The sequence below is a fragment of the Macaca fascicularis genome, chromosome 16 (genome assembly GCF_037993035.2).
Source record: "Macaca fascicularis isolate 582-1 chromosome 16, T2T-MFA8v1.1".
NCBI classification, from domain to species: Eukaryota; Metazoa; Chordata; class Mammalia; order Primates; family Cercopithecidae; genus Macaca; species Macaca fascicularis.
The window spans coordinates 3,902,274-3,926,903 of NC_088390.1; the positions used below are offsets into that span (position 1 = coordinate 3,902,274).

General features: G+C 55.4%; 1 protein-coding gene across 12 annotated transcripts in view; it reads right to left on the reverse strand.

Annotated features, from left to right (window-relative positions):
• Positions 1–1,767: 1,767 nt before the first annotated feature.
• The window catches only part of CAMKK1 (calcium/calmodulin dependent protein kinase kinase 1), a 34,032-nt gene continuing 11,169 nt past the window's right edge, over positions 1,768–24,630 (reverse strand). For 4 of the 12 annotated variants that reach the window (XM_074018259.1, XM_045375607.3, XM_074018258.1 and 1 more), the window contains exons 8-16: positions 23,810–23,831; positions 22,096–22,184; positions 17,716–17,915; positions 14,552–14,605; positions 13,375–13,448; positions 11,330–11,417; positions 10,980–11,108; positions 7,587–7,690; positions 1,768–3,379 (exon numbers count right to left, since the gene is read on the reverse strand). In XM_074018259.1, the coding sequence (XP_073874360.1) occupies positions 3,307–3,379; positions 7,587–7,690; positions 10,980–11,108; positions 11,330–11,417; positions 13,375–13,448; positions 14,552–14,605; positions 17,716–17,915; positions 22,096–22,184; positions 23,810–23,831 (833 nt within the window). In that variant the 3' untranslated portion in view covers positions 1,768–3,306. Of the gene's footprint in view, positions 3,380–7,582; positions 7,691–10,979; positions 11,109–11,329; positions 11,418–13,374; positions 13,449–14,551; positions 14,606–17,715; positions 17,916–22,095; positions 22,185–23,682; positions 23,967–24,630 lie in introns of those variants that run through there. The other 8 variants (XM_074018257.1, XM_074018253.1, XM_074018256.1 and 5 more) reach the window with 4 other exon arrangements.

A 24,630-nucleotide genomic window follows, 5' to 3' on the forward strand; every position in this document is an offset into this window, starting at 1 on the left:
CCTGGAAGCTTGGGGGACCCCCGACCCCTTCCTCTCCCACCTGCATGGCCAGCCCACGCATGGTCTTGTCACTCTGGCCTCCCGCATATCCCTCATGTCCGTCTGCTTCTTTCCATCCTGGCCACATCCTACTAGCATCCCTTGAGTGGACACTTGAGTTAATCATACCCAAAGAGAGGGTTGTGGGAACCCCAACTCGAAGCCGGTGGGACAGAAACTCCAGAGGCTTGGACTTGTGACTGGTGTCTGACTGAGGGACTGTCTTGTGGGCTTGTGTCAACCTGTGGGATCTGATACTGCTTCCGAGTAGACAGTGTGAGAATTGAGTTAGAAGACACCCGGCTGGTGTCTGCCGCAGAAGGGATATGCGGGAGGGGGCACTCCACACAGTTGGTCTCAGAAGTCTTCTGTGTTCACTGCTGTGCTGTGAGAGCAGAAGAAAAAGTTTGCATTTTTTGCATTCAAACCCCATGGGAGGTGGGCGCCGTGGCTCATGCCTGTAATCCCAGCACTTTGGGAGGCCGAGGCGGGAGGATCACCTGAGGTCAGGAGTTCAAGACCAGCCTGGCCAACATGGTGAAACCCCGTCTCTACTAAAAATACAAAAAATTAGCCGGGGCGTGATGGCGGGTGCCTGTAGTCCCAGCTACTCGGGAGGCTGAGGCAGGAGAATCGCTTGAACCCAGGAGGCGGAGGTTGCAGTGAGCCGAGATCGCGCCATTGTACTCCAGCCTGGGCAACAGAGCAAGTCTCAAAAAAACCCAAACAAACAAAATACCCCACGGGAGTGTTCCCATTATACCAATAAGGGAACTGAGGCTCCTCCAATGACTTGCCGAAGGTCACACACTGTTTAAGTAGCAAAACTTGGATTCAAGCTCAGGCCTGTGTGACCTCAATGATGACTCTTCGTCACTGCCCTGGAGGGCTGTACCATGGGAACAGAGGTGCGGGGTCCTAAAAGTCTGTACCAGTGTCCAAGGCTAAGTGGGGATGGGAGGTCACTGGGCTGGTGTCACAGGCACTCCCGTGACACCACAGGGACCTCTGCCCCAAGAGAAGCGGATATGGCTCCTACCTGGACCAGACCTTGGCCTCCTGAGCCCCTGTGAAAACAGGCAGTTCTTCCCAAGGAGTGGCCACGGACCCACCCAGGAGCCTCAGCTGTACCCTGGATTGCAGCCCCGTCACTGTCCTGAGCCAGCCCTTCCCTCTCCCTCCCTCCCCCGAGAGCACCTCTCACCACTGTCCTGCTCAGGGACTTAGGGTGCCTCAGGCACTTCCAGAAAATTCTACAAAGCCAGCTGTTCCAGCTGCTGAGAAAGAAAGAACATGTATCCAGATGCAGAAAATGTACACACAAGCCTTTTTTTTTTTTTTTTTTAACTCAAGAAAGGGCTTTTATTGTTTGTAACTCACTTCCTGGGAAGTTAATTTTTAAAACACTCTTATAGAGTTTGCTCATCGCTTGTGCTACATTCAAAAACGACGCCGCCAACCAAAACCCTCAGTGACGGGGCGAGCATCCCAACTGGGTCCACCCCAGAGCTTTCCAAGGGTGGGTCTGATCGACGTGGTCCCCCCAGACCAGACGCTCAGAGATGCTCAAGACACACTTGGGGATCAGTGATTGGCTCTTCACTTGCCTTCCACTAACTCTATAAAAGTGTTCTTAAAAACAGTACGGAATAACTTCTTAAGCCCTGGGCCACACTCTGCCTTAGCACAGAGGAGCCAGGGAGAAACGTGGACCCATTGACAACGGGGCACATTCGGCTCCTATAGCCTTAAATAGACGTAGAAACTGTATTACAGATGCGTGTACCGGTGCAGGACATACGAGTGAGCTGTGTGCAGCAGATGGGCACGCGCACGCGTGTGCGCGTGGAGGCGCGACATGCACCCACAGGCGTGGAGATGCAGCGGGATCCGGGTTTCTCCCCCAGCCAGCCCCCCTTCTCCAAACAAGCCCTCTTCCAATGGGAAACCCACACCTGTGGCCAAAATCCCTCGTCCATCCATGTTTTCAGGGCAGGTCTGCGTCCTGTGTGATTTCCCTGTGGGGGTCAACCTCTACGAGCATTTGGTCAGCCAACGCCAGGCCGGCCAGCCGGACACTGATCCCAGAGAGAAGGCGAAGGCCGCTTCGGAAGAGTTGTGTCTGCACGCGCTCCAGCACCCCCGCTCTGAGCAGGCTGACTGCTGATGTCCTCAGGGTGAGGCAGCTGCCGCAGAGGCCACCTGCCGGTGTGCACAGCCCTCCAGGTTCTGTGTCTCGTGATCCTTCCAACCTGGACAGTTTGTCCTTTATTGTAGGAATGTGAGTGCAGCTCTTGGGGCCAGATGGGTAGGCCAGTGTAGGATGAGAGGCTGGGTTCCAGTTATTTCAGCATGTGCAGGGCCACAGGCCTGGCGCGTCCGTGGCCCTCGGTCAAAGTCAGCCCTGGTGTCTTCTTCAGCCTCAGCTCTGGGGAGCCATCAAAGGAGGGAGTGAGATGGGCAGGGACGATGTGGTGCTTCCGCTTCAGGCCCCTGCTCAGAGCTTGATTCCGTTCAGCCCACTTTCCAGATAACGTTGAATGCGAAACACAGTCCAGGAAAGTTAGCTCCGTCCGCTCGGCTGCCAAATAATGGTGGGGTGTGCTGGGAACCACCGAAGCTGTAGGAAAGCTCGTGAGATGTTCCCAAGCAGGGCCTCTCCCCTGAACCCCCAGGTTAAAAACAAAAGTAAAAGACAACAAAAAAGGAATCAGAATTTTCCAACACTGGCCCTCTCCCCAGTGAGGGGTCCGAGCCCGCACACCAGCATTTGAGTAGACAAGAGCTCTGGTGCCACCACCCCAAGGTGGGCAGGGTACCCCCCTCTCCACCATATGCCTGTGGCAGCTGAGCCAGGCCTGCCCGGCCCCAGCGGGAGGTCTCTTCACTTGCAGTAAGCCAGGCCTCCACCTGCCATCTTGGTCTCCTGCCTCTGCTCCTGCCCTGGGCCATGCCAACCAGCCGGGTGGCGTTTCTGAGGCTCCATGGGCACCTGGTTTCCCCACAGAATGGGTCAGGCCAAGAAGGGCCAGGAAGAGGAGGATGGCCTCGTGGGAGCCCTGCCCCCAAGACCCCAAATGACATACATTCCAGTCCTGTCCCTGGACGTGCGTGCGTGGAGGTCATGCAGCACGATGGGGGAGGGGCGGGAGCGGGGCTGCAGTCCCCAGCCCCCTGCCCGCGGGGGCGGCTGTTGCATGAGGGCGGTGGGCCTCTGGAGGCGCGGGATGAGTATGCTGCCGGGTGGCCCTGGGTGCATGCAGGGGCTCAGGATGCAGCCTCGTCTTCCTGGACGCCGGGGAGCTCTGGGCTCTTGCCCCCTTCGCCACACCCTTCTTTCCTGTTCAGGGGACACCAGGGACAGAGGGACCTCAGGGTCAGAATATACCCTCAGGGGGATACTCTCCCTCACACACATAGGAATTTGAATCCCAGAATCTCTCAAAGCCCTCTTCACCCACTGCCCCAAGCTTGGCCTCCCTCTGGCCTCTCTACATCACGGCAATTGCTCCTTGGCGGTCTCCCAGCCCCCAGCCTCAGCCCACAATGCCTCCGTGGCCCCCATTGACCAGAGATGAGGTCTAAACCTCCTAGCACAGCCTCTGGAGCCTCTCACAGTCTGACCCAGCTGACTTCCCTACATCCTCTGACTATCAGCCTGGTCAAGGGCCTTCTCTCTGTGTGTGTAGTTTTGTTGTTGTTGTTTTGAGACAGGGTCTTGCTCTGTCGTGCAGGCTGGAGTGCAGCGGCGTGATCTCGGCTCACTGCAACCTCTGCCTCCCAGGCTCAAGCGATCTTCCCACCTCAGCCTCCTGAGTAGCTGAGACTACAGACACATGCCACTACACCCAGCTAATTTTCTTTTTTTTTGAGACGGAGTCTCGCTCTGCCACCCAGGCTGGAGTGCAGTGGCCGGATCTCAGCTCACTGCAAGCTCTACCTCTCCGGTTCACGCCATTCTCCTGCCTCAGCCTCCCGAGTAGCTGGGACTACAGGCGCCCGCCACCACGCCCGGCTAGTTTTTTGTATATTTTTAGTAGAGACGGGGTTTCACCATGTTAGCCAGGATGGTCTTGATCTCCTGACCTCGTGATCCGCCCGCCTCGGCTTCCCAAAGTGCTGAGATTATAGGCATGAGCCACCGCGCCCAGCCTAATTTTTTTTTTTGAGATGGAGTCTCGCTCTGCCACCCAGGCTGGAGTGCAGTGGCCGGATCTCGGCTCACTGCAAGCTCCGTGTCCTGGGTTCACGCCATTCTCCTGCCTCAGCCTCCCGAGTAGCTGGGACTACAGGCGCCCGCCACCTCGCCCGGCTAGTTTTTTGTTTTTTTTGTTTTTTTTGTTTTTGAGACGGAGTCTCGCTCTGCCGCCCAGGCTGGAGTGCAGTGGCCGGATCTCGGCTCACTGCAAGCTCCGCCTCCCGGGTTCACGCCATTCTCCTGCCTCAGCCTCCCCAGTAGGTGGGACTACAGGCGCCCGCCACCTCGCCCAGCTAGTTTTTTTTTGTATTTTTTAGTAGAGACAGGGTTTCACCGTGTCAGCCAGGATGGTCTCGATCTCCTGACCTCGTGATCCGCCCGCCTCGGCCTCCCAAAGTGCTGGGATTACAGGCTTGAGCCACCGCGCCCGGCCCCGGCTAGTTTTTTGTATTTTTTAGTAGAGACAGGGTTTCACCGTGTTAGCCAGGATGGTCTCAATCTCCTGACCTCATGATCTGCCTGCCTCGGCTTCCCAAAGTGGTGGGATTACAGGCTTGAGCCACCGTGCCCGGCAGCCTAATTTTTTTATCTCTATAAAAACAGGGTTTCACTATGTTGCCCAGGCTGGTCTCAAACTCCTGGGCTCAAGTGATCCATCCACCTCAGCCTCCTAAAGTGTTGGGGTTACAGGCGTGAGCCACGGTGCCCGGCCTGAGGGCCTTCTGTGTGGACTTCAGTCAGCCCCCAGCAGATCTGGGTAGAGGGGCTTTCATTTTGCTTTTTTCTTTGCCTTGTTCACAGGGCAGAGTCCATCTATCAGTCTTAGGATTCCGTTACATATTCAACAGATTTAGGTGTCTAATTTTCCTCCCAAAATGAGTAAATGGGTTTTGATATCTTTAAAAAGGACCAACCCCACTTAACTCTACTACAGAGTTTCTACAATTATCCCAAAGTATACAAAACAGTTTATGGCCGGGCACAGTGGCTCACACCTATAATCCCAGCACTTTGGGAGGCTGAGGTGGGCAGATCACCTGAGGTCAGGAGTTCAAGACCAGCCTGGCCAACATGGTGAAACCCCGTCTCTAATAAAAAAATAGCTGGTGTGGTGGCGGCATGCACCTGTAATCCCAGCTATTTGGGAGGCTGAGGCAGGAGAATTGCTTGAATGCAGTAGGCAGGGGTTTCAGTGAGCCGAGACTGTGCCATTGCCCTCCAGCCCAGGCAACAAGAGTGAAACTCCGTCTGAAAACAAACAAATAAACAAAAAAACCAAAACAGTCTATCAAGGATAAATATTGGGACTTGATGAGGTAAAATCTACTTTCAAAGTTAAACCTAGAGACAGGGTGTGGTGGCTCATACATGTAATCCCAGCACTTTGGGAGGCTGAGGTGGACAAATCGCTAGAGGCCAGAAGTTCAAGTCCAGCCTGGGCAACATGGCAAGACTCCATCTCTACTGAAAAAAAAAAGCTCTACCACCAAATTAAACTTGGGTCACAGAATTCTATAATTTTATAGCTGGAAAGTATTAAGCCCAATCTTGTCACTCTGTTTGCCAGGTACAACCTAGGTACTGTCTTTATCCTGTGTCTGCCTTGTCCCACCACTAGAGGGTGCTGGACCATAGGCTCTGAGTCAGAGGGACCAGGTGTCCAGGTTTGCTGGACACAGTCCTGATTCCACCTGTTGTCCTGGCATAATTATTATAAATATATATATACATATTTTAGACAGGGTCTGGCTCTGTCACCCGGGCTGGAGTATGGTGGTGCAATCTTGGCTCACTGCAACCTCCACCTCCCAGACTCAAGCAATCCTCCCACCTCAGCCTCCTGAGTATCTAGGACTACAGGCGTCCGCCATCACGTCCAGCTACTTTTTAATTTTTTTTTTTTTTAGAGATGGGGTCTTGCTATGTTGCCCAGGCTGGTCTTGAACTCCTGGGCTCAAGCAATCCTGCTTTGGTCTCCCAAAGTGCTGGGATTACAGGCATAAGCCACCGTGCTGGCATAATTATGAATGGCTTCCCCTTTCACTCTCAAAAGTGCCCCCATTTGGATGTCAAATTATATACGTCCCCTCGCTACACACGCACTAAGCACAATTCCAGCGTCAGGGGCCTATATTCCTAGATGAATTCAGAGAATCCTCCCCCAACCGCAATACCTCACTGAAGAGATGATAGAAAAACTGCAGTTGGGATCTCCAGGCCTTTTCCAGGCCCCACACCTCATGATGTGACTCTCCCTGGATGCAAGCACCTCCAGCAGGGAGCAGATGTCAGCTCATCCACTACCAGGGGACCCGAGTCTTCTGAAGGGCCCTCTTACGAGAGGGAGACCTCACAGGACACCAACATGGTGGGCCCGGACAGGCCTGGGGACAGTGCAAAGCCAATGCACCCGGACAGTGCCTGGCGCTGGGAGTGCCAAGGGGAGTGCGCCTTCCACACAGAGCCCCGCCAGCCCCTTCCCTGAAGCTTCCCTCCGGGGCCAGAGGAAGGCAGTGGCTGTTCCAGGACCATGCTGTGGTTCAGGACCCCGACCGTTTTCTCTCTGCAGGTTTGTGTACAAACTCCAGCAGGCTTTATCAGCATCCTAGACTGGCTTTTATTACAGTGGAAGAAGGTGGAACTACTGAGGATGAGGGGCACGGGTTTGAGGGGCGGCTTTTCTGGACCTTCCTAGGAGGTGGCGAATCCACAGGCATGGCTTACTGTGGGGAGCCCTCGGCAAATGCGGGTTCCTCTCCCGTGGTCCACTGGCCAGCCTGTCCCTGCTCACTCACTGGACAAGCACTCACAAAGTGCTGACTGGGCGCACAGCCCCAGCAATGGCTGCAGGCAGCCTGGGCCACTCGGGAGAGCAGCCAACAGTCCCCAGGGCCAGGCAGAGGGGCCAGCGCCCCTCCTCTACAGCCCGCCAGCCTCCTACAGGGAGCCGACATCAGCCCGTCTGCAAACCTCTGCCAGGCTGCCAAGGGCTGAGGAGGCCACAGATTTGAAGCCCCAGAGGGGCTGGACCCAGTCGGAGAGTGACATCAAGCTTGATGGAAGAAGGGTCTTCCTGTCCCACGGAGGGGTTGCGTGAGCTCCTCATCCCTGGAAGCGTGTATGTGAGGGATGCTGGCCCCAGGAATGAAGCAAGGGCTGGGCCCAAAAGGTCCCTTCTCACCCTGACTAACCTCGGGGACAGAGATGCAAACGGGGCCAACTCCAAGACCTGGCCAAGTCCCCAGGCTCTGGCCTCGGCCCAACGACAGTGAGAGCGGGAGGATGGGCCTCAGGCCTCCCCACCCGACTCCAGGGAGCACCCGGCAGGCCTCGGCCCACTAGTACTTACACCAGTAGGTTTCCTGGAGCAGACATGGATCGCTCTTCCCTCCGTGCTTGCGGCTCAAACGGGTTCCCAAAGGAGCGCTTCCTCAGCATGGACTTCACCAGGATCTGAGGAGGACATGGCGGTGTGAGGAGCACAGGCCCCAGGCTCCCAGACACGCCACCTCTGCTCCGATTCCCCGAGAGCAGCTGCCAAGGGGGCCGCAGCGTGGGTCTCATTTCAATCAGCACAGCACGGCATGGCGGGGACGAGAACACGGGGGCTGGCGGCAAAGTCCCGGAACGGTGAGGAGCTGGGTGCCGCTGGTGCGTGAGGAGGGGGGCCGGGACCGGTCCATGAAGGGGCCACAAGGCCAGGCTGAAAGAGTGGGGAGGGCCAGGGCTGGAAGTAGGAGTCCATTAGAAAATACCTTCTCGGCCGGCCGGGCGCGGTGGCTCACGCCTGTAATCCCAGCACTTTGGGAGGCCGAGACGGGCGGATCACAAGGTCAGGAGATCGAGACCATCCTGGCTAACCCGGTGAAACCCCGTCTCTACTAAAAAATACAAAAAACTAGCCGGGCGAGGTGGCGGCACCTGTAGTCCCAGCTACTCGGGAGGCTGAGGCAGGAGAATGGCATGAACCCGGGAGGCGGAGCTTGCAGTGAGCTGAGATCCGGCCACTGCACTCCAGCCTGGGCGACAGAGCGATACTCCGTTTCAAAAAAAAAAAAAAAAAGAAAATACCTTCTCACCACGGCAGCAACGCCATGGAGGATGCTGTGCCATCCTTCCCACCTTCCGGCCGCAGAGAGGATGCCAAGAAGATGCTACTGCACAGTGGCCCGGGAAGCGGCTGAGCCGCAGTTGGTGGCCGAGCCAGGGGGGCTGCCAGGAGGGGGGCAGCTGCTGCAGCCTGGCTCTCTGCCTTTGTCCCTCCTTCATGCCAAGGACGGTTCCATGCCCTGCCCACACATACGCTGACTCACACACATGCAGAGAGCCAGCAGCACACTTGCCAGTCCCTTCACTCACTCGCCTGTCTCCATCCATCCTGTCAACACTGGTCACCACTGGCTGCCTACCGTGTGCTGGACACTGCTCTAGGCACTGGGGCCACACTGAGACCAAAATTCTTGCCCTCATGTAGCCCTATAGCCTTTTTATTTTTTTCAGATGGAATTTCGCTCTTGTTGCCCGGGGCTGGAGTGCAGTGGCACGATCTCGGCTCACGGCAACCTCTGCCTCCCGGGTTCAAATGATCCTTCTGCCTCAGCCTCCTGAATAGCTGGGATTACAGGCATCCACCACCACGCTCGGCTAATTTTTTGTATTTTTAGAAGAGACGGGGCTTCACCATGTTGGCCAGGCTGTTCTCAAACTCCTGACCTCAAGTGATCCTCCCGCCTTGGCCTCCCAAAGTGCTGGGACTACAGGTGTGAGCCACTGCGCCCGGCCATCATATAGCTTATATTCTAGTTTCAGGAGGCAGGTGATAAGTAAAGAAGAAAAATCAGCAAAATACGTATGTCAGTAAGTGGAAAGGAAAAAATAAAACAAGGAATGGCGATGAGGTGTGACGCAGGGAAGGCTTGCTTCTCTCTCGGAGGGGACCCTGGCTTAAAAAGCCGCAGGAAGTGAGGGAGCAGGTCCCGTGGCAGTCGGGGGTGGGACTCCCCAGGCAGAAGGTAGCAAAATCTGAAGGCTTTAGGGCAGCCTCTTCCATGGCACGTGGCCAGAGTCGAGTGCATGATGGGGGGACGGTGCAGGAGCCCCGCAGAAAAATAGGGCAGGGGGAGGGCAGGCTGGGGGCCCGACTCTGAGGGACATGGCAGCCCCATGAGAAGCGGACTCTGAGCTGGGAGGTGACACATTCATGCCACCAGGACCATGCTGGGTGCTGAGTTGAGCACTGACTAGGGGGACGGGGAGTGAGAGTAGAAGCAAAGGACAGCGTGGGAGGTTCTTCCGGTGGTCTGGGAGAGAGGAGGTGGTAGCTAAGACCAGAGAAGTGGCCATGGGGACCCCGTGGGAGTTGCCTGGTTCCAGGGACCCCACAGAGCCAAGTAAGCATAGGGGGCAGGGATTCAGCCAGCTGTTCCTAGCTGGGCCGGGACCCTGCAGCGGGGAATAAAGTGCAAGGCCAGGCCCTGCCAGGGGCAGTGGCCCCAGCTCTGGCTCCTGGCCTTGTGCTTGCCGACTCACTTGACTCTCAGGCAGGGGCAGGGCAGGGCTCTCAGTGGCCCCAAGTGGCCACCAGGTACTACGTGAACCACTTCCAAGTGCCAACACAGAAGCTGAGCAGAGGAAGAGGAGCAAAACCGAAACGTGAGTGGGCTCTGGGGGAGACGCAGGCACCATCGAACTGATACGTGGGCTTTGGGGCCACTTCTCCAATCCAACGGCTGCCCAGGCCATTCCCCTGCCGTGTCCTCGGCAGTGCCTGGAAAACGGAAGTTCAATAACTGGACAGAAGGAAATGCTTCTTCCAGTCACGGTGATTGTTGCCGCTCAGCAAAGGCCATCTATATCTTTCTTTCTTTCCTATATTTATTTATTTATTTATTTATTTATTTATTTATTTGAGACGGAGTGTCGCTCTGTCGCCCAGGCTGGAGTGCAGTGGCCGGATCTCAGCTCACTGCAAGCTCCGCCTCCCGGGTTTACGCCATTCTCCTGCCTCAGCCTCCCGAGTAGCTGGGACTACAGGCGCCGCCACCTCGCCCGGCTAATTTTTTGTATTTTTTTAGTAGAGACGGGGTTTCACCGTGTTAGCCAGGATGGTCTCGATCTCCTGACCTCGTGATCCGCCCGTCTTGGCCTCCCAAAGTGCTGGGATTATAGGCTTGAGCCACCACGCCCGGCCATTTTTTTGTTTTTTTGAGACAGAGTCTCGCTCTGTCACCAGGCTAGAGTGCAGTGGCGTGATCTCAGCTCACTACAACCGCCTTCCAAGTTCAAGCAATTCTCCTGCCTCAGCCTCCTGAGTAGCTGGGACTACAGGCGCCCTCCACCACGCCCGGCTAATTTTTTTTTTTGTAGAGATGGGGTTTCACCATGTTAGCCAGGATGGTCTGGAACTCCTGACCTCAGGTGATCCAAAGTGCTGGGATTATAGGTGTGAGCCACTGCACCTGGTATTTCTTTAAATCGGTTACTCTCCTCACCAAGCCTCCTGGTCTCCTGACCACAAGACCTCCTGATATGGGCTCTGGGGAAGACACAGGGGCCGTCTAACTGATACACGGGCTCACTCCATGGGCCTCCAGCAGAATGGCGGCTCCAGTGGCCCAGGATCACAGCTGGCTGGCCAGGCAGGTCTCTGTCCCCCAACGGAGGCGGGCACAGAGCAAGGCTCAGGCCCCCCAGGACCCCCAGGCCCTCCAGGACAAGGGAACGTCTACCCCGGCCCTCTTACCACTGTGGTCCAGCTGGGGATGAGCCTGACCGAGTTCTTCACCTCCTCCTCTGTCACCTCCACCACACTGCAGTGCTCCTCCTCCGAGGGAAGGGGCTCCTCCCCATTCTTGGTCACCCAAGGGTGCAACTGTCGGGACCGAGAGGGCAGGGAGAGGGGGAGAGGTCAGGCCATAGGTAGACACTCAGTCAGCAAAGGACTCCAAGCCTTTACCAGAATCACCAGGAGGGGTCCAAAGTCCACAGACCCAAACCCAGCACACATGCAGCCTGGTGTCGGTCTCTCCAGAAAGGGAAACTGACGCCTGTTTTCTGTGTCCCAGCCCAGCCCAAGACCTCCAGTTCCCCGACCTTGATGTCTGGCACCCCAATTCTCGTCTCGGGATTCTTGTCTAGCATCTTCAGGATTAGGTCCTTGAGCTCCTCGCTGATCTCTGGCCTGGAGAGGGCGAAGGGAGGAGAGGAGGGTGGGATGGCTGATGAGGACGCTTTCCTGTCCACCTCTCCTCCCGACACCCTCGCCCCTCGGATGGGAAGACTGAGTTCCGAACAGCAGGAGGGAACTTCCCAAGTGCTCAGAGAGCCTTTCCCGAGCAGGAGGTAAAGTCTCCCTCCGGGACAGAGGCACACACAGAGTTCCATGGGTGCTGGACACCCCACTGGGTGGCAAAGATGGTGAGGAGAGTCGTTTAATGGGACACCAGGGGCTTCGGTCCCACTCACCACCTCATCCTCTTCTACACCCAGAGAAGATCCTCTCTGACAGAGGAGGAAACTGAGGCCCAGGGAGGTTAGCAGGCTGGCACAGTGCCAGCCAGAAGAGTGCAGGCAGAGATGGGACTCAGATGGGCAGGAGCAGCCGCCCAGCACATCAGCCCCAACTGTCTCTGCTCAAACCCCAAGTTTCCTTGCCACCAGTGGTCTTGGGGAGCCCATCCTTCCAAGACTGGGGAGCAGAAAGCCACTCTCCGGACTGTTGACTTTGGTTCCCCCTGTTGTCTTAGATGCGTCATCCCTTTTAAAATCCCTGGGTTGGGGAGAAAGACATCGCTGGCAGGGGGTACAGCAGGATGAGAGGAACCAGGGGTACAACTGCGGAGGCCGCGAGGGAAGGCAATCACAGGATGCGGAGGAAATGGACAGAGGCCTGCTGGCTGGTGCTCGGAAAGGGGAGTGAGGCGGCCCCAGATGAGCGGGTGGCAGAACCCGGAGATGCGTGAATGCCAGGGCCAGGGCGCGGCTCTGAGAAGCCTCAGACAAACTTCAGGCCGGAGATGTGGGCAGATTTGTTGAGCTTCGTGTGTCAGGGCTGCCTCCACCCGGCTGTGTTGGCTGGACTGGAGGGAGGCCAGCAGCAGTGAGACCGGGGGAAGGTGGCCACACAAGTCTGGGGAGGGGCCTGAGGCCTGAATGAGGCAAGGAGTGCAGGTGGCAACAAGGCCTAGAGACAGGGAAGAAGAGGGCTCAACGGGGCTTGGGGACCACATAGGAAATAAGCAGGAGAGAGCAGGAGTCGCTAAGGACAAGTCCTATTTCAGTTTCTTCTTTTTTTTTTGGAGACACAGTCTTGCTCTGTCGCCCAGGCTCACTGCAACCTCCGCCTCCCGGGTTCAAGCAATTCTCGTGCTTCAGCCTCCCGAGTAGCTGGGACTACAGACACGCCCTCCCACGCCTGGCTAATTTTTTGTATTTTCAGTAAAGACGGGGTTTCACCATGTTGGCCGGGCTGGTCTCGAACTCCTAACCTCAGGTGATCTGCCCACCTCAGCCTCCCAAAGTGCTGGGATGACAGGTGTGAGCCACTGCACTCGGCCTCCATTTCACTTCTGGAAAGAGGAGTCAGGGAGCTCAGGCCGGCTGCCACGGTGGCCAAACCATCATGAGGTGAACCATGCATGAGCAAGGTCTCCCCCACATCCCTGCTACGCCCAGAGACCTCAGTCACAACGGGAGGAGTGGGGAGGAAGAGTGGCTCATTGGGTCCCAGCCCCCTGACAGCTCTCCTCCAGAGTGTCCTCTTTCCATCTGTGAAACGGGAGCACGCACTGGCATCTTGAAGCTCCCCGACCCTGAGTGGGGGAAGAAGTCCCCCTTGAGTTCAGGGGCCGGGTGGGGCTGGCGCCACCGACGCCAGGCAGTCCTGCGGTGAAGGAGTCGTGTGAATGATGCCTGTGGCCAACCCTGGATCTCAGGGCTCCCATCCGTACAGTGACGTCGTAGAGACCCTGGCTCCAGAGTCCCACCTGTCCTTCTACTCAGGGTCCCTCCCGGGGAACAGCACCGCCACCTTCCTATCTGCAGGCTGGGGTGGGGTCCTCAAAGGGCAAAAGCTCTGCTAAAACTCGGACACCAGGAGTGGGTGGTAGCCCCCTTGGTCCCCTGGGTGGACAACTTACTCCTCAGGAAACACCACGGGCTCATTCTTGATCTTCCTGTGGAGGGCCAGGATGAAATCGTCGATGAATGGGCACTGCGGGGTGGAGAGGAAGACAGAGGATGTGGGCCCAGGGCCTTGACCCGTGCCAGGGGACCAGCCCCCCTCCCTTGGTGGGGCCGGGGGTGGGGGGCAGCTCTGGGCTCCCATTAAATGAGAAGGACCTCAACTCATTTGTTCAGGGCCTGGCACACTGCAAATGTTCAACAAATGTTGACTGAATGAATGAGTTGCTGAGGGAACGGTGAGGCTGGGTGCACCCACTGCCATTACTGCCATCTGCGGCCAGGCCAGGCCAGGCTGGGTGCACCCACCGCCATTACCACCACCTGTGGCCAGGCCTCCACTCCCAGGACCTGGAGCTTGGGAACATGTTCACTGAAATTCCCTCCTACACCTTAGTGTGGTCACTAGGCGGGGATCTCGGTCACGTCAGCATCGGGTGTCCCCAGGGTCCAGCCTCAGCCAGGGTAGGGGTGAAGGACAATTTGTCAAATGAATGAGCAATGGAGTGAACACGTGGCTCGATAAGTGAATGGCGTCAAGGGACAGAGGGACGGGGAGCACTCTGGCTGGGGCGGTGGCGACACCACCACCGGCACCTCCCCTTCCTTGTGTGTCTGCTGTCCTGCGACTCCTTCGCGAGAAGCACTGTGCAGGAGACCAGAGGAACACAGAAAAAGCCCTTTCTCTCTCAGCCTTCTCTGAGCCAGGTGGGCTCTTTCTTTTTTTTTTTTTTTTGAGACGGAGTCTCGCTTTGTCGCCCAGGCTGGAGTGCAGTGGCCGGATCTCAGCTCACTGCAAGCTCCGCCTCCCGGGTTTACGCCATTCTCCTGGCTCAGCCTCCCGAGTAGCTGGGACTACAGGCGCCCGCCACCTCGCCCGGCTAGTTTTTTGTATTTTTAGTAGAGACGGGGTTTCACCATATTAGCCAGGATGGTCTCGATCTCCTGACCTCGTGATCCACCCGTCTCGGCCTCCCAAAGTGCTGGGATTACAGGCTTGAGCCACCGCGCCCGGCCCAGGTGGGCTCTTTCAAAAGCCACTTTACTTAAGGACAGAAAGGAAGAGCCTGCATCCATTGCCCGTGCCCGCCTCACTGGACCTGCCCCAGCTCTGCTGGCATCCCCAGCACTCACCTTCCCATAGACAAAGCAGTACAATGTGACGCCGGTGGCCCACACATCCAAGGCCTGGAAAGAAACATGCTCACATCAGTCCCCCACAGGCACAGCCACCTCTGCCCACCCAGCTCCAGTGGGCTGCAGGAGAGGCCTGCAAGGAACCTCTTCCCTCTGTCATGTACTCACTCGACAAACACTCCCCAGTGCTTGCTCGATGCTGCGCCCCATGCTGAGTGCTGAGGACACAGGGGCGGCCAGAACAAGGTCTCCACCCTCCAGGGGTTCTGAGTCTCCTTGGGACAGGCTCTAACCAGGAATGTTTCCAACTCAACGGGTATAAAACCACCTTCATCCACAGGGTCACACGGGCCACTCGCATGTCACAGACGCACCCCAGGAATGATAGTATATATGGAACTTCTGCTCACTAAACCAGCTCGGGGTTCAAGGAGTCATCTCTTCTCCTCACAATCCACCTTCTTCCTGATACTGCAAGCAGCTCCTGCCCACACAGAGGCCCTGTCCACTCACGCCCTCGTCCACTGCCACGGCAACAACTCCTCCAGGCTCCGAAGCACCCCTGGGCCTCCTCACACCCTGGATGTGTGCTCTCTCTACCTTCGCCTGCTCCGGAACGCCACCACTTCTGGTATCCACTTTCTCGCTTACGTGAATGATTCTCAGTCTCTACCTACATATTCCTGCCCCAGATGCATCATCTGAATCCAATCAGGGAACACCAGACAAATGCAAAGTGAAAACATCCTACAAAATAACAGGCTTGTTCTCTTCAAAAATGTCAAAACCGGCCGGGCGCGGTGGCTCACGCCTGTAATCTCAGCACTTTGGGAGGCCAAGGCGGGTGGATCATGAGGTCAGGAGATCGAGACCATCCTGGCCAACACGGTGAAACCCCGTCTCTACTAAAAACACAAAAAATTAGCTGGGTGTGGTGGCGGGCACCTGTAGTCCCAGCTACTCAGGAGGCTGAGGCAGGAGAACGGAATGAACCCGGGAGGCGGAGCTTGCAGTGAGTCGAGATCGCGCCACTGCACTGTAGCCTGGGCAACAGAGCAAGACTCTGTCTCAAAAAAAAAAAGTCAGGCCGGGCGCGGTGGCTCAAGCCTGTAATCCCAGCACTTTGGGAGGCCGAGACAGGCGGATCACGAGGTCAGGAGATCGAGACCATCCTGGCTAACATGGTGAAACTCCGTCTCTACTAAAAAAAAAATACAAAAAACTAGCCGGGTGTGGTGGCGGACGCCTGTAGTCCCAGCTACTCGGGAGGCTGAGGCAGGAGAATGGCGTGAACCCGGGAGGCGGAGCTTGCAGTGAGCTGAGATCCGGCCACTGCACTCCAGCCTGGGTGACAGAGCGAGACTCCGTCTCAAAACAAAAACAAAAACAAAAACAAACAAACAAAAAAAAGTCAAGATCAGGACAGACAAAGGAAGGCCAAGGCCCTCTTCCAGATGAAAGGACACCCCAGACAAGAAGGCGAACGCAGCAAGTGGCCCTGGATCGGATCCCGGGACCAGAAAAAGAACAGGTTGTGAAGGACAGTATCAGGACAACTGATAACATTTAAATAAGGTCTGTGGATTATATATAATTTTTTTTTTCCCAGATTCTCACTCTGTCGCCCAGGCTGGAGTGCAATGGCACGATCTCAGCTCACTGCAACCTCCACCTCCTGGGTTCAAATGATTCTCCTGCCTCAGCCTCCCAAGTAGATGGAATTACAGGCGCCTGCCACCACGCCCAGCTAATTTTTGTATTTTTTAGTAGAGATGGGGTTTCACCACGTTGGCCAGGCTGGTCTCAAACTCCTGACCTCAGGTGATCCACCCGCCTTGGCCTCCCAAAGGGGTGGGATTATAGGCGTGAGCCACTGTGCCCGACCTATACATAAGTCTTATCAATGATGAATTTCCTAATTTTAATCATTGTACTGAGGTTATGTAAGAGAATGTCCCTGTTCTTAGGAAATATCCACTAATGTATTTAGTGATAAAGGGGTATAATACCTTCAATGTAACTTTCAAATGGCTCAGAAAAATGTAGTATGAATACAGATAAATAGAAAAAGATGATGAAAAAGCCAGTGGGACAAAATGTCAACAATTGGTGAATCTGGGTAAAAAGACATATGGGATTTATTTGTACTATTCTTCCAACTTTTCTGTAAATTTAGAATTATATCAAAATAAAACATTTAAAAAAATCTTTATCAACATCGCCAACCTCTTTCTTTCTTTCTTTTTTAGAGACAAGGTCTCACTCAGTTGCTCAGGCTAGAGTGCAGTGGTGCGATCACAGCTCCCTACAGCCCTCAACTGCTGGGCTCAAGCGATCCACTCCAGCCTCCCGAGTAACCAGGACTACAGGTGCGCACCATCACACCTGGCTAATGTTTTTATTATTTTTTTTAGAAATGGGGTCTTGCTATGTTGCCCCGTCTTGTCTCAAATTCCTAGCCTTAAGAGGCCTGCCTTGGCCTCCCAAAGCACTGGGATTACAGGCATAAGCCACTGTGCCCGGCCTCCTGACCTCTTTCCTGGATACTCACATGTGTCCAAATGCCACTCACCCACAGCCTCCCTGGCAGTGGGGTGGCTGGCACTCCACAGGTGAAACAGCCAAGCGCCTAGGGAACTGCGCCAGACTGTGTAACCTCTTGTTCAGGTAACTTTGCCAACTTCTGTTGCTTAGGAGAAAGCCCAAACTTCCAGGCCCTTTACCCTCTGCCCCCCACCCTGTGCCCCTCTGTTCTCTGGTTTATTCTCTGGGCTCCGGGTCCTGCTCAGATCCTCCCCATTCTTCAAGGAACAGTTCAAATCCTGCCATGTCCCAAGATCTGCAGGGACCCCCAACTTCCCCCGAAACCATCCAGACGGCAGGAAACAGGGTTCTCTTTGGCTCTGCCTCTTCCACAGCCCGGTCCAGAACCCAGCACAGAGCAACCAACAGTAAATATCTGCAAGGGAGATTTGGGGCCACTTTGCTGGAAAACAGGAGAAGGTCAAAGTTGTGGAGTTCATCAGGCTCCAGGGGAGAAGCAAATATGTTGCTCCCTAGACACGAGGACCCTGGCACCCTCAGGTTAGAAACTGGGCCCCTGCAGCAAGCTATTACGCCCCCCACAGGAACCCCAGCCTGGCCCAGGGCCCGTGAGTCACCTTCCCACTGAAGCTCTGGCCGGAATCAGAAATGGCCTCGGGGGCCATGAAAGCTGGGGTCCCGGCCGTGCTGGACAGTTGAGCATCGTTCCCCTCAAACTGGTTGCTGACACCAAAGTCAGCGATTTTCACGTGCCCATCATCCCCCAGGAGCAGGTTGGATGGCTTGATGTCCCTGTGGACGATCTTCTGGAAATGCACTGCAGAGAAAGGGAGCTTGAGCTGAGCGCTGGCCTGGGCACCGCTGCCCAGGACCCCATGTCTGTCCTCACCCAGCCAGGGATGCCAGCTGGGACATCCCAGCCCATGCACACTTTCGTCTGGTGACGACCTGGGAGGAGGACGTCAGGGCCATCGGCTCCATGTAGGTGCAGACAGGTGTGAGCAGCAGAGCCAGGACTGGAATCTTAGGAGTCTTTGGACTCCAAGTCCAGTGCCTTCTCCATGACAAACAAGGGACCTGCTGCTGAGTGGGGAGGTCAGAGGAAACTAGGGCAGGAGAGTTGGTTTTTGTTGTTGTTGTTTTTTTTGTTTTGTTTTGATACAGAGTCTTGCTCTGTCGCCCAGCTTGGAGGGCAATGGCGCAATCTCGGCTCACTGCAACCTCCACCTCCCAGGTTCAAGCGATTCTCCTGCCTCAGCCTCCCGAGTAGTTGGGATTACAGGTGTCTGCCACCACGCCCGGCTGCTTTTTGTATTTTTAGTAGAGATGGGGTTTCACCATGTTGGTCAGGCTGGTCTGGAACTCCTGACCTCAGGTGATCCGCCCGCCTTGGCCTCCCAAAGTGCTGGGATTACAGGCGTGAGCCACTGCCCCCGGCTGGGAGTAGAGTTCTTCCTAGGCCCGCTCTGCCCCTTCCCTGTGAGTGCCGTCTGCAGGCCCAAAGCCCATCAAAACCTTTCTCCAGTTCCATCCCCCACCCAGGCTAGGCAGATGTCCGTGCTGCTGGGACTGACAATAAGACTGTCGTGACTCTGCTATCCTACAGAGGTACCATCTCAGCCCTAGGAATCTGGGCTGATGCGCTTTCAGAGATGGATGGCACCCCAGGCCTTCGGACAAGCAGGATGACACAGCTGGGGTGTAAGGTCAGCCACGTACAGTAGGACGAATCCCAAATCAGAAATGACCTAATAGGCTGGAAACCTGCCCTGCTTCCTGGGCCCAGGACCATCACAAAGTGATGCGTGGCTCAGGCTGAGATGGCCGGAAAGGTCCCAGCCAAGAGAGACACTGACCCCATCCCACAACCACCGACCTGTGGGCTCCCTCCTTGGCAAATACCTCCCCCTGGACCAACAGACCCCAGGATGCTGGAGAGGAGGGAATAGAGAAGGCGAGAGAAGAGAGGGGAAGGGAGAGGAGGAGAGGGAGGCTGGGGGCAGAGAGGACAGATGCCATATAACAATAACCGTAAAACCAGTGGCACTTTCTTGAATGCCTACTATGTGCCAGGCGTACCTCACACGAGGAATCTGACACACACCCATGAGTGCACAGAAGCTCGGGGGTGGATATTTGACCATGGAAAGCAGTCTCATGTTCTTATCTCAAACCCTAGCCTCTCCCTTGGACTCCAGCTCTTTACCCACATGGATTTCCAGTAGACATCTTGATAGGTAACTAGGCAGCTAGGCGTCGATATATGTCTCTGTGTGTCTCAACATAGTGTAACAACATGTCTAATTCAGAACTCGATTTCTCTGCCTGCAATGCCCACCAGCAACAAAACCAAACCAAAACAAAATAAAACAAAAAGCCCCTGCCGCTCCCCATTCTTTCCCACTCTGTGAAAGGCCAGAAACCTCAGGATCATCCTCAACTCCTCCTCTGAGACCCCACACCCTTCCCATCAGCCAGGTCTGCGAGCTCAGATCCAACTGCTTCTCATCACCTGCATCGCCGCACCTGCCCCCATCGACTGAGGACCAGGCCTGGGCTGCCCTGACCACCGAGCCCTCTCAGGGCAGCCTCAACTCTCCCTTCTTGGGGCCAGAATCACAAGGCAGGTCTTCGGCGCCCTGGTGCCTCTGTTCATCCACCTGCCCAGCCCCTGGTGCTAACCACTCTGCCCCAGGGAAGGTCCTTCACTGTGATTAGCTGGGTCCTGATGAGGCTTTTACCCAAGACCCAGGTAAGATAAACTGGTTTCTTTGTGGAGACTAGGGGATAGCAGACAATAGGACTTCACGGGAAAGAAGGGACCACAATGGGAAGGAGGTGGAGTCACGCTGGTACAGGATTGTGCCTGCCACTGACCGTAACAGGGGTAAAATGTCCCCTTCCCATCCCATGCCTCTAGACCACTGGTAGGGACTTTCTGCAAAGCCCTCGCCTCTGTGTGCCTCAGTTTCCCCATATGTGCAAAGACAGTATTAATCTGAAGGCAAAGGAGAAGCTCAAGCAGGATAAAGACAGTCCTGTTTTTGGCCGGGCGCGGTGGCTCAAGCCTGTAATCCCAGCACTTGGGAGGCTGAGACAGGCGGATCACGAGGTCAGGAGATCGAGACCATCCTGGCTAACGCGGTGAAACCCCGTCTCTACTAAAAAATACAAAAAAAAACTAGCTGGGTGCAGTGGCGGGCGCCTGTAGTCCCAGCTACTCGGGAGGCTGAGGCAGGAGAATGGCGTGAACCCGGGAGGCGAAGCTTGTAGTGAGCTGAGATCCGGCCACTGCACTTCAGCCTGGGCGACAGAGCGAGACTCCGTCTCAAAAAAAAAAAAAAAAAAGACAGTCCTGTTTCTGTCACTGCAGGTCAAACCTCAGCTAGATCCCCACCCTGTTCCTCCAGGGAAAGAATATGCTCCCAAGAAACCAAGCTAAGATTTTATTTTTTATTTTTATATACGTATGTATGTATTTCGAGATAGAGTTTCACTCTTGTCACCCAGGCTGGAGTGCAATGGCGTGATCTCGGCTCACTGCAACCTCCACCTCCCAGGTTCAAGCGATTCTCCTGCCTCAGCCTCCCAAGTAGCTGGGATTACAGGCGTGCGTCACCACACCCAGCTAATTTTATATTTGTAGTAGAGACAGGGTTTTTCCATGTTGGTCAGGCTGGTCTCGAATTCCCGACCTCAGGTGATCTGCCCGCCTTGGCCTCCCAAAGTGCTGGGATTACAGGCATGAGCCACTGCACCCGGCCCAAGCTAAGATTTTAGAGATGGGCATCTTCCCTGGTCCCCAATCCAAGCCAGGACCCTAGGTGTCTAGGGGCTCTCCTCTCCCCAGACCAGCAAGTCGCCCCATGCTGACCACACCACCTCCTTCCTATCCCTACCCCGCTGCCACTGCCTTAATCCAGGCCTCACCATCTGTCACTTGGGCTGCAGAAACAGCCTCCTCCCTGGCCAGCTGGCTGCCTCTCACCCTCTGATGACACACTCCAATCCAGCCACCACACAGCTGCCAGACAGCTTTCTCAGGCATAAATCCCATCATGCCCCTCCCCATGCTTAAAGCTCTCAGGGCCTCACAGAGCTGGCAGGATGAAGTCAGCAAAGACCTCAGGGGAGGCACTCCCAGCCCTCATGCTGGGGCCTGGACAGTGTTTCCAGCATCATCTTTCACTAACCACTGCCCTCCTCTGCCCACTGGAGGCTTCAGCCAGACTCCACTTCTCCCCAGACTCAAAGAGTATACGCCTATGCTGGGCACACTGTCTCCTACCCCCATCCCTCAAAACCTGAGCAGGGAACTCGACTCATCCCTCAGGACCTGAATCATAAGCAGCCTCTTCAGGGAGACTTCCCCAGCCCCCCGGCACTCCGACGGCCTCTGGGCTCCCCAACCTTGGCAGGCACCACATTATATTATCTGCCTGCCTAGATTCCTGTCCCTCCCACCAGGCCGTAAACTCAGGTCTGGGTCTTTCACCCCTATGCCCCCAGGCAAGTGAATGCAGCTAATGACTGAAATGAGACAGAGGCCAAGCTCACATCACCATCCTGAGCTCTCATCAGGCTAGGGCCCCTCACAGTTAAACCCACCCTGGCACCATGCCCTGGCCCCATGCCAGGACAGACTCTTCCCCCAGCAGTTGGACATACATCCCTGCCTTCCCGCATCTCTTGAGGCCCCGTGGCAACGCTAAGCTAGGCTAAGAACTCAGCAGAAGAAATATTCAGTACAGCCAGGGCTCCGACCCACAGGAGCAGAAACGCTGAAGGATCTGGCGCATGCTCAGTGAGGTCCACCGCCCGCCCCCTCCCCCCCCAGGCCTTGGCCCCGCCCACTCGTGCATGCCCCACTCCCACTGAAGCTGATTGGCAGGCCAGCTCTGACTGACAGGAGCTGCTCAGAGCCTGCTCAGCCTGGGCTCTACTGCCTGCCAGATCCCCTAGCCTCAGCCCCAGTGGGCAGGGTGCCCCGCACTCACAGTACTCGAGGCCCAGGATGACGTCCCGCAGGTAGAGGCGAGCTTGCTCCTCCGAGAAGGGCTTGTCACAGGGCACTTCCATGACGGGCCTATGGAGAAGGATGCGGGAGGGGCATTTAGCCGAAATCAGGGCACTCGGCCATTCAGGCGGTCGGGACGTCCCGGGAAACCTGTGCCCACATGGGTCCCTCGAACCCAAGATATTAGCTTTTTCTGCTATATAATAAAAAATGTAAAGCACACATACTCATACATATCCCGTTTCAATCATAATTTCAAATCAGCTTTCTCTTAATTTGATTGCCTTGATATTCCTTCTTCTAAGTACCTAACAGTCTATAATCAAACAATTGCAAAGATGCCATTTGGAGCACTGTGTTTCAAACCGTGGATCCAGACCCAAGAGAGGATCACGAAATCAATTTAGTGGGAGGCAACTGCTTTTTTTATTTCCGAAATAAGTAGAATATATCAGAATATATTGCATGTAGTAAAGATATATGCTGTTCTGTAAAACTTTGGTTTCAATTACAGATACGGATAGCAATAGAAATATATATTTCTTGTTTTGGATAGAGGTCAAAACATGTGAAGGCCAGGCGCGGTGGCTCAAGCCTGTAATCCCAGCACTTTGGGAGGCCGAGACGGGCGGATCACGAGGTCAGGAGATCAAGACCATCCTGGCTGGCCGGGCGCGGTGGCTCAAGCCTGTAATCCTAGCACTTTGGGAGGCCGAGACGGGCGGATCACGAGGTCAGGAGATCGAGACCATCCTGGCTAACACGGTGAAACCCCGTCTCTACTAAAAATACAAGAAAATTAGCCGGGCGAGGTGGCAGGCACCTGTAGTCCCAGCTACTCGGGAGGCTGAGGCAGGAGAATGGCGTGAACCCGGGGGGGCGGAGCTTGCAGTGAGCCGAGATCGCGCCACTGCACTCCAGCCAGGGAGACACAGCGAGACTCCGTCTCAAAAAAAAACAAAAACAAAAAAAAAACAAAACAAACAAAAAAACATGTGAAAGCCTCCAAGTCTTAAAGGGACACCCCTCCCTGCCCCTCTCCCCAAAATGGTCTGTAGGAAGCTGCCCAGGCAGAGAGACAAGCTGCAGCCTGCATTCAAGCCTTGGCAGTGAGGGACCCGGAACACCCAGCCCCGTGCTCATTACTCCATGTCATCTGCTCTGTAAATACCCTGAAAAGCCGCAGAGGGCAGACGTGTGGAACCTGGCCTCCATCAGTGACTCGCTGTGTGACCTTGAGCAAGCCACACACCATCTCTGGTCCTCGGCTTTCCCGCTCACAAATAGGAGCAAATGGAATCCCACCCACCGCGTTCACAGACTGGTTGGAAAGCTGAAAAACCCTCTGTGATTCGAATACCGCGAAGAGTTGAGTCCCACCTCTATACTTTGACCTAAAAAACACTCCTTTCTCCTTTCCTCCCCCTCTCCTCCATCCATATCTTCCCAGTTCTTCAAGGCCTGGGTCAAAACCCATCCCCTTTTCCAGAGGTCTCCCTGCTGACTATTGCAGTCTCACTGACCCCCATCAGCCTTCAAAGAATGGTCCTCTTGGTCTCTTATTTACCCCGAAGGGCAGGGCCTCCGTCTCTGACTTCTCCTAGAGTAGCTGACCCTTGGGCTGGGGACACAGGGAGGGAAAGGAAGGAAGGCCCGGATGAGACTTGACCTGCCTGATCAGGACGGAAACTCACCCCTTTCTCAGGAGGTCAAACACTGAAAGAAAAGACAAGAAGGTGAGGTGTAGCTGGCCGGCAAAGCAGCCGATGCCAAGGTCCCTCCCTGGTCTGGAGGGTAGGAGAGGGGGGCAGGCATGCAGGCATACTCGAGGCAGGGACAGGACAGGGGTTCCTGGGATATCAGAACAAATAAATGCATGAGAGTGGGGTCTGCTAGGGACCTGCCTCATCTGATCCTCAGGTACCAGGTGAGAACCATCAGCATCAGCACGGGGCCCTTTGACAGAGGGGGAAACTGAGGCACGGAGAAGGGGTAGAAATTTTCCTAAAGGTCACAGCAGACAGGCAGGTAGGGTAGGGAGTGGAGACTAAAGCCTCAGCCTCTAATTCCTAAGCCAGTTCTTCTTCTGCCCCATTTTCTGAGGCCTCCTCTAAGTCCAGCCCTGAACCAGACACAAGGAACTAAAACAATAACATTACTATTAACAAGGATAATAACGAATGTGCTTTACATATAATTACTCAGTTACTCCTCACATCGACTCTATGAGGTAGATACCACTAGTATCCCTGTTTTATAGGTGACAAAACTGAGGCACAGAGCTACGGTGTCTGGGAACCTGCATCTACCTGAGCGCATGGCCCAAATGGATCCACTGTCTTGCTGCTCAGAGGGAAGCAGGGAGTGGGGCTTGGGAATATTTGCTGAATCTAACTGGATATTCTGGGCCTGGTTCTGCAGGGCTGGGCAAGGGAATCCAGGGCTTCAGAACGTGTGTTTTTCTTCTGTCCCCAGGAGGTCAGTGTATTTACACTGCCCACCTGAAGGTCATATG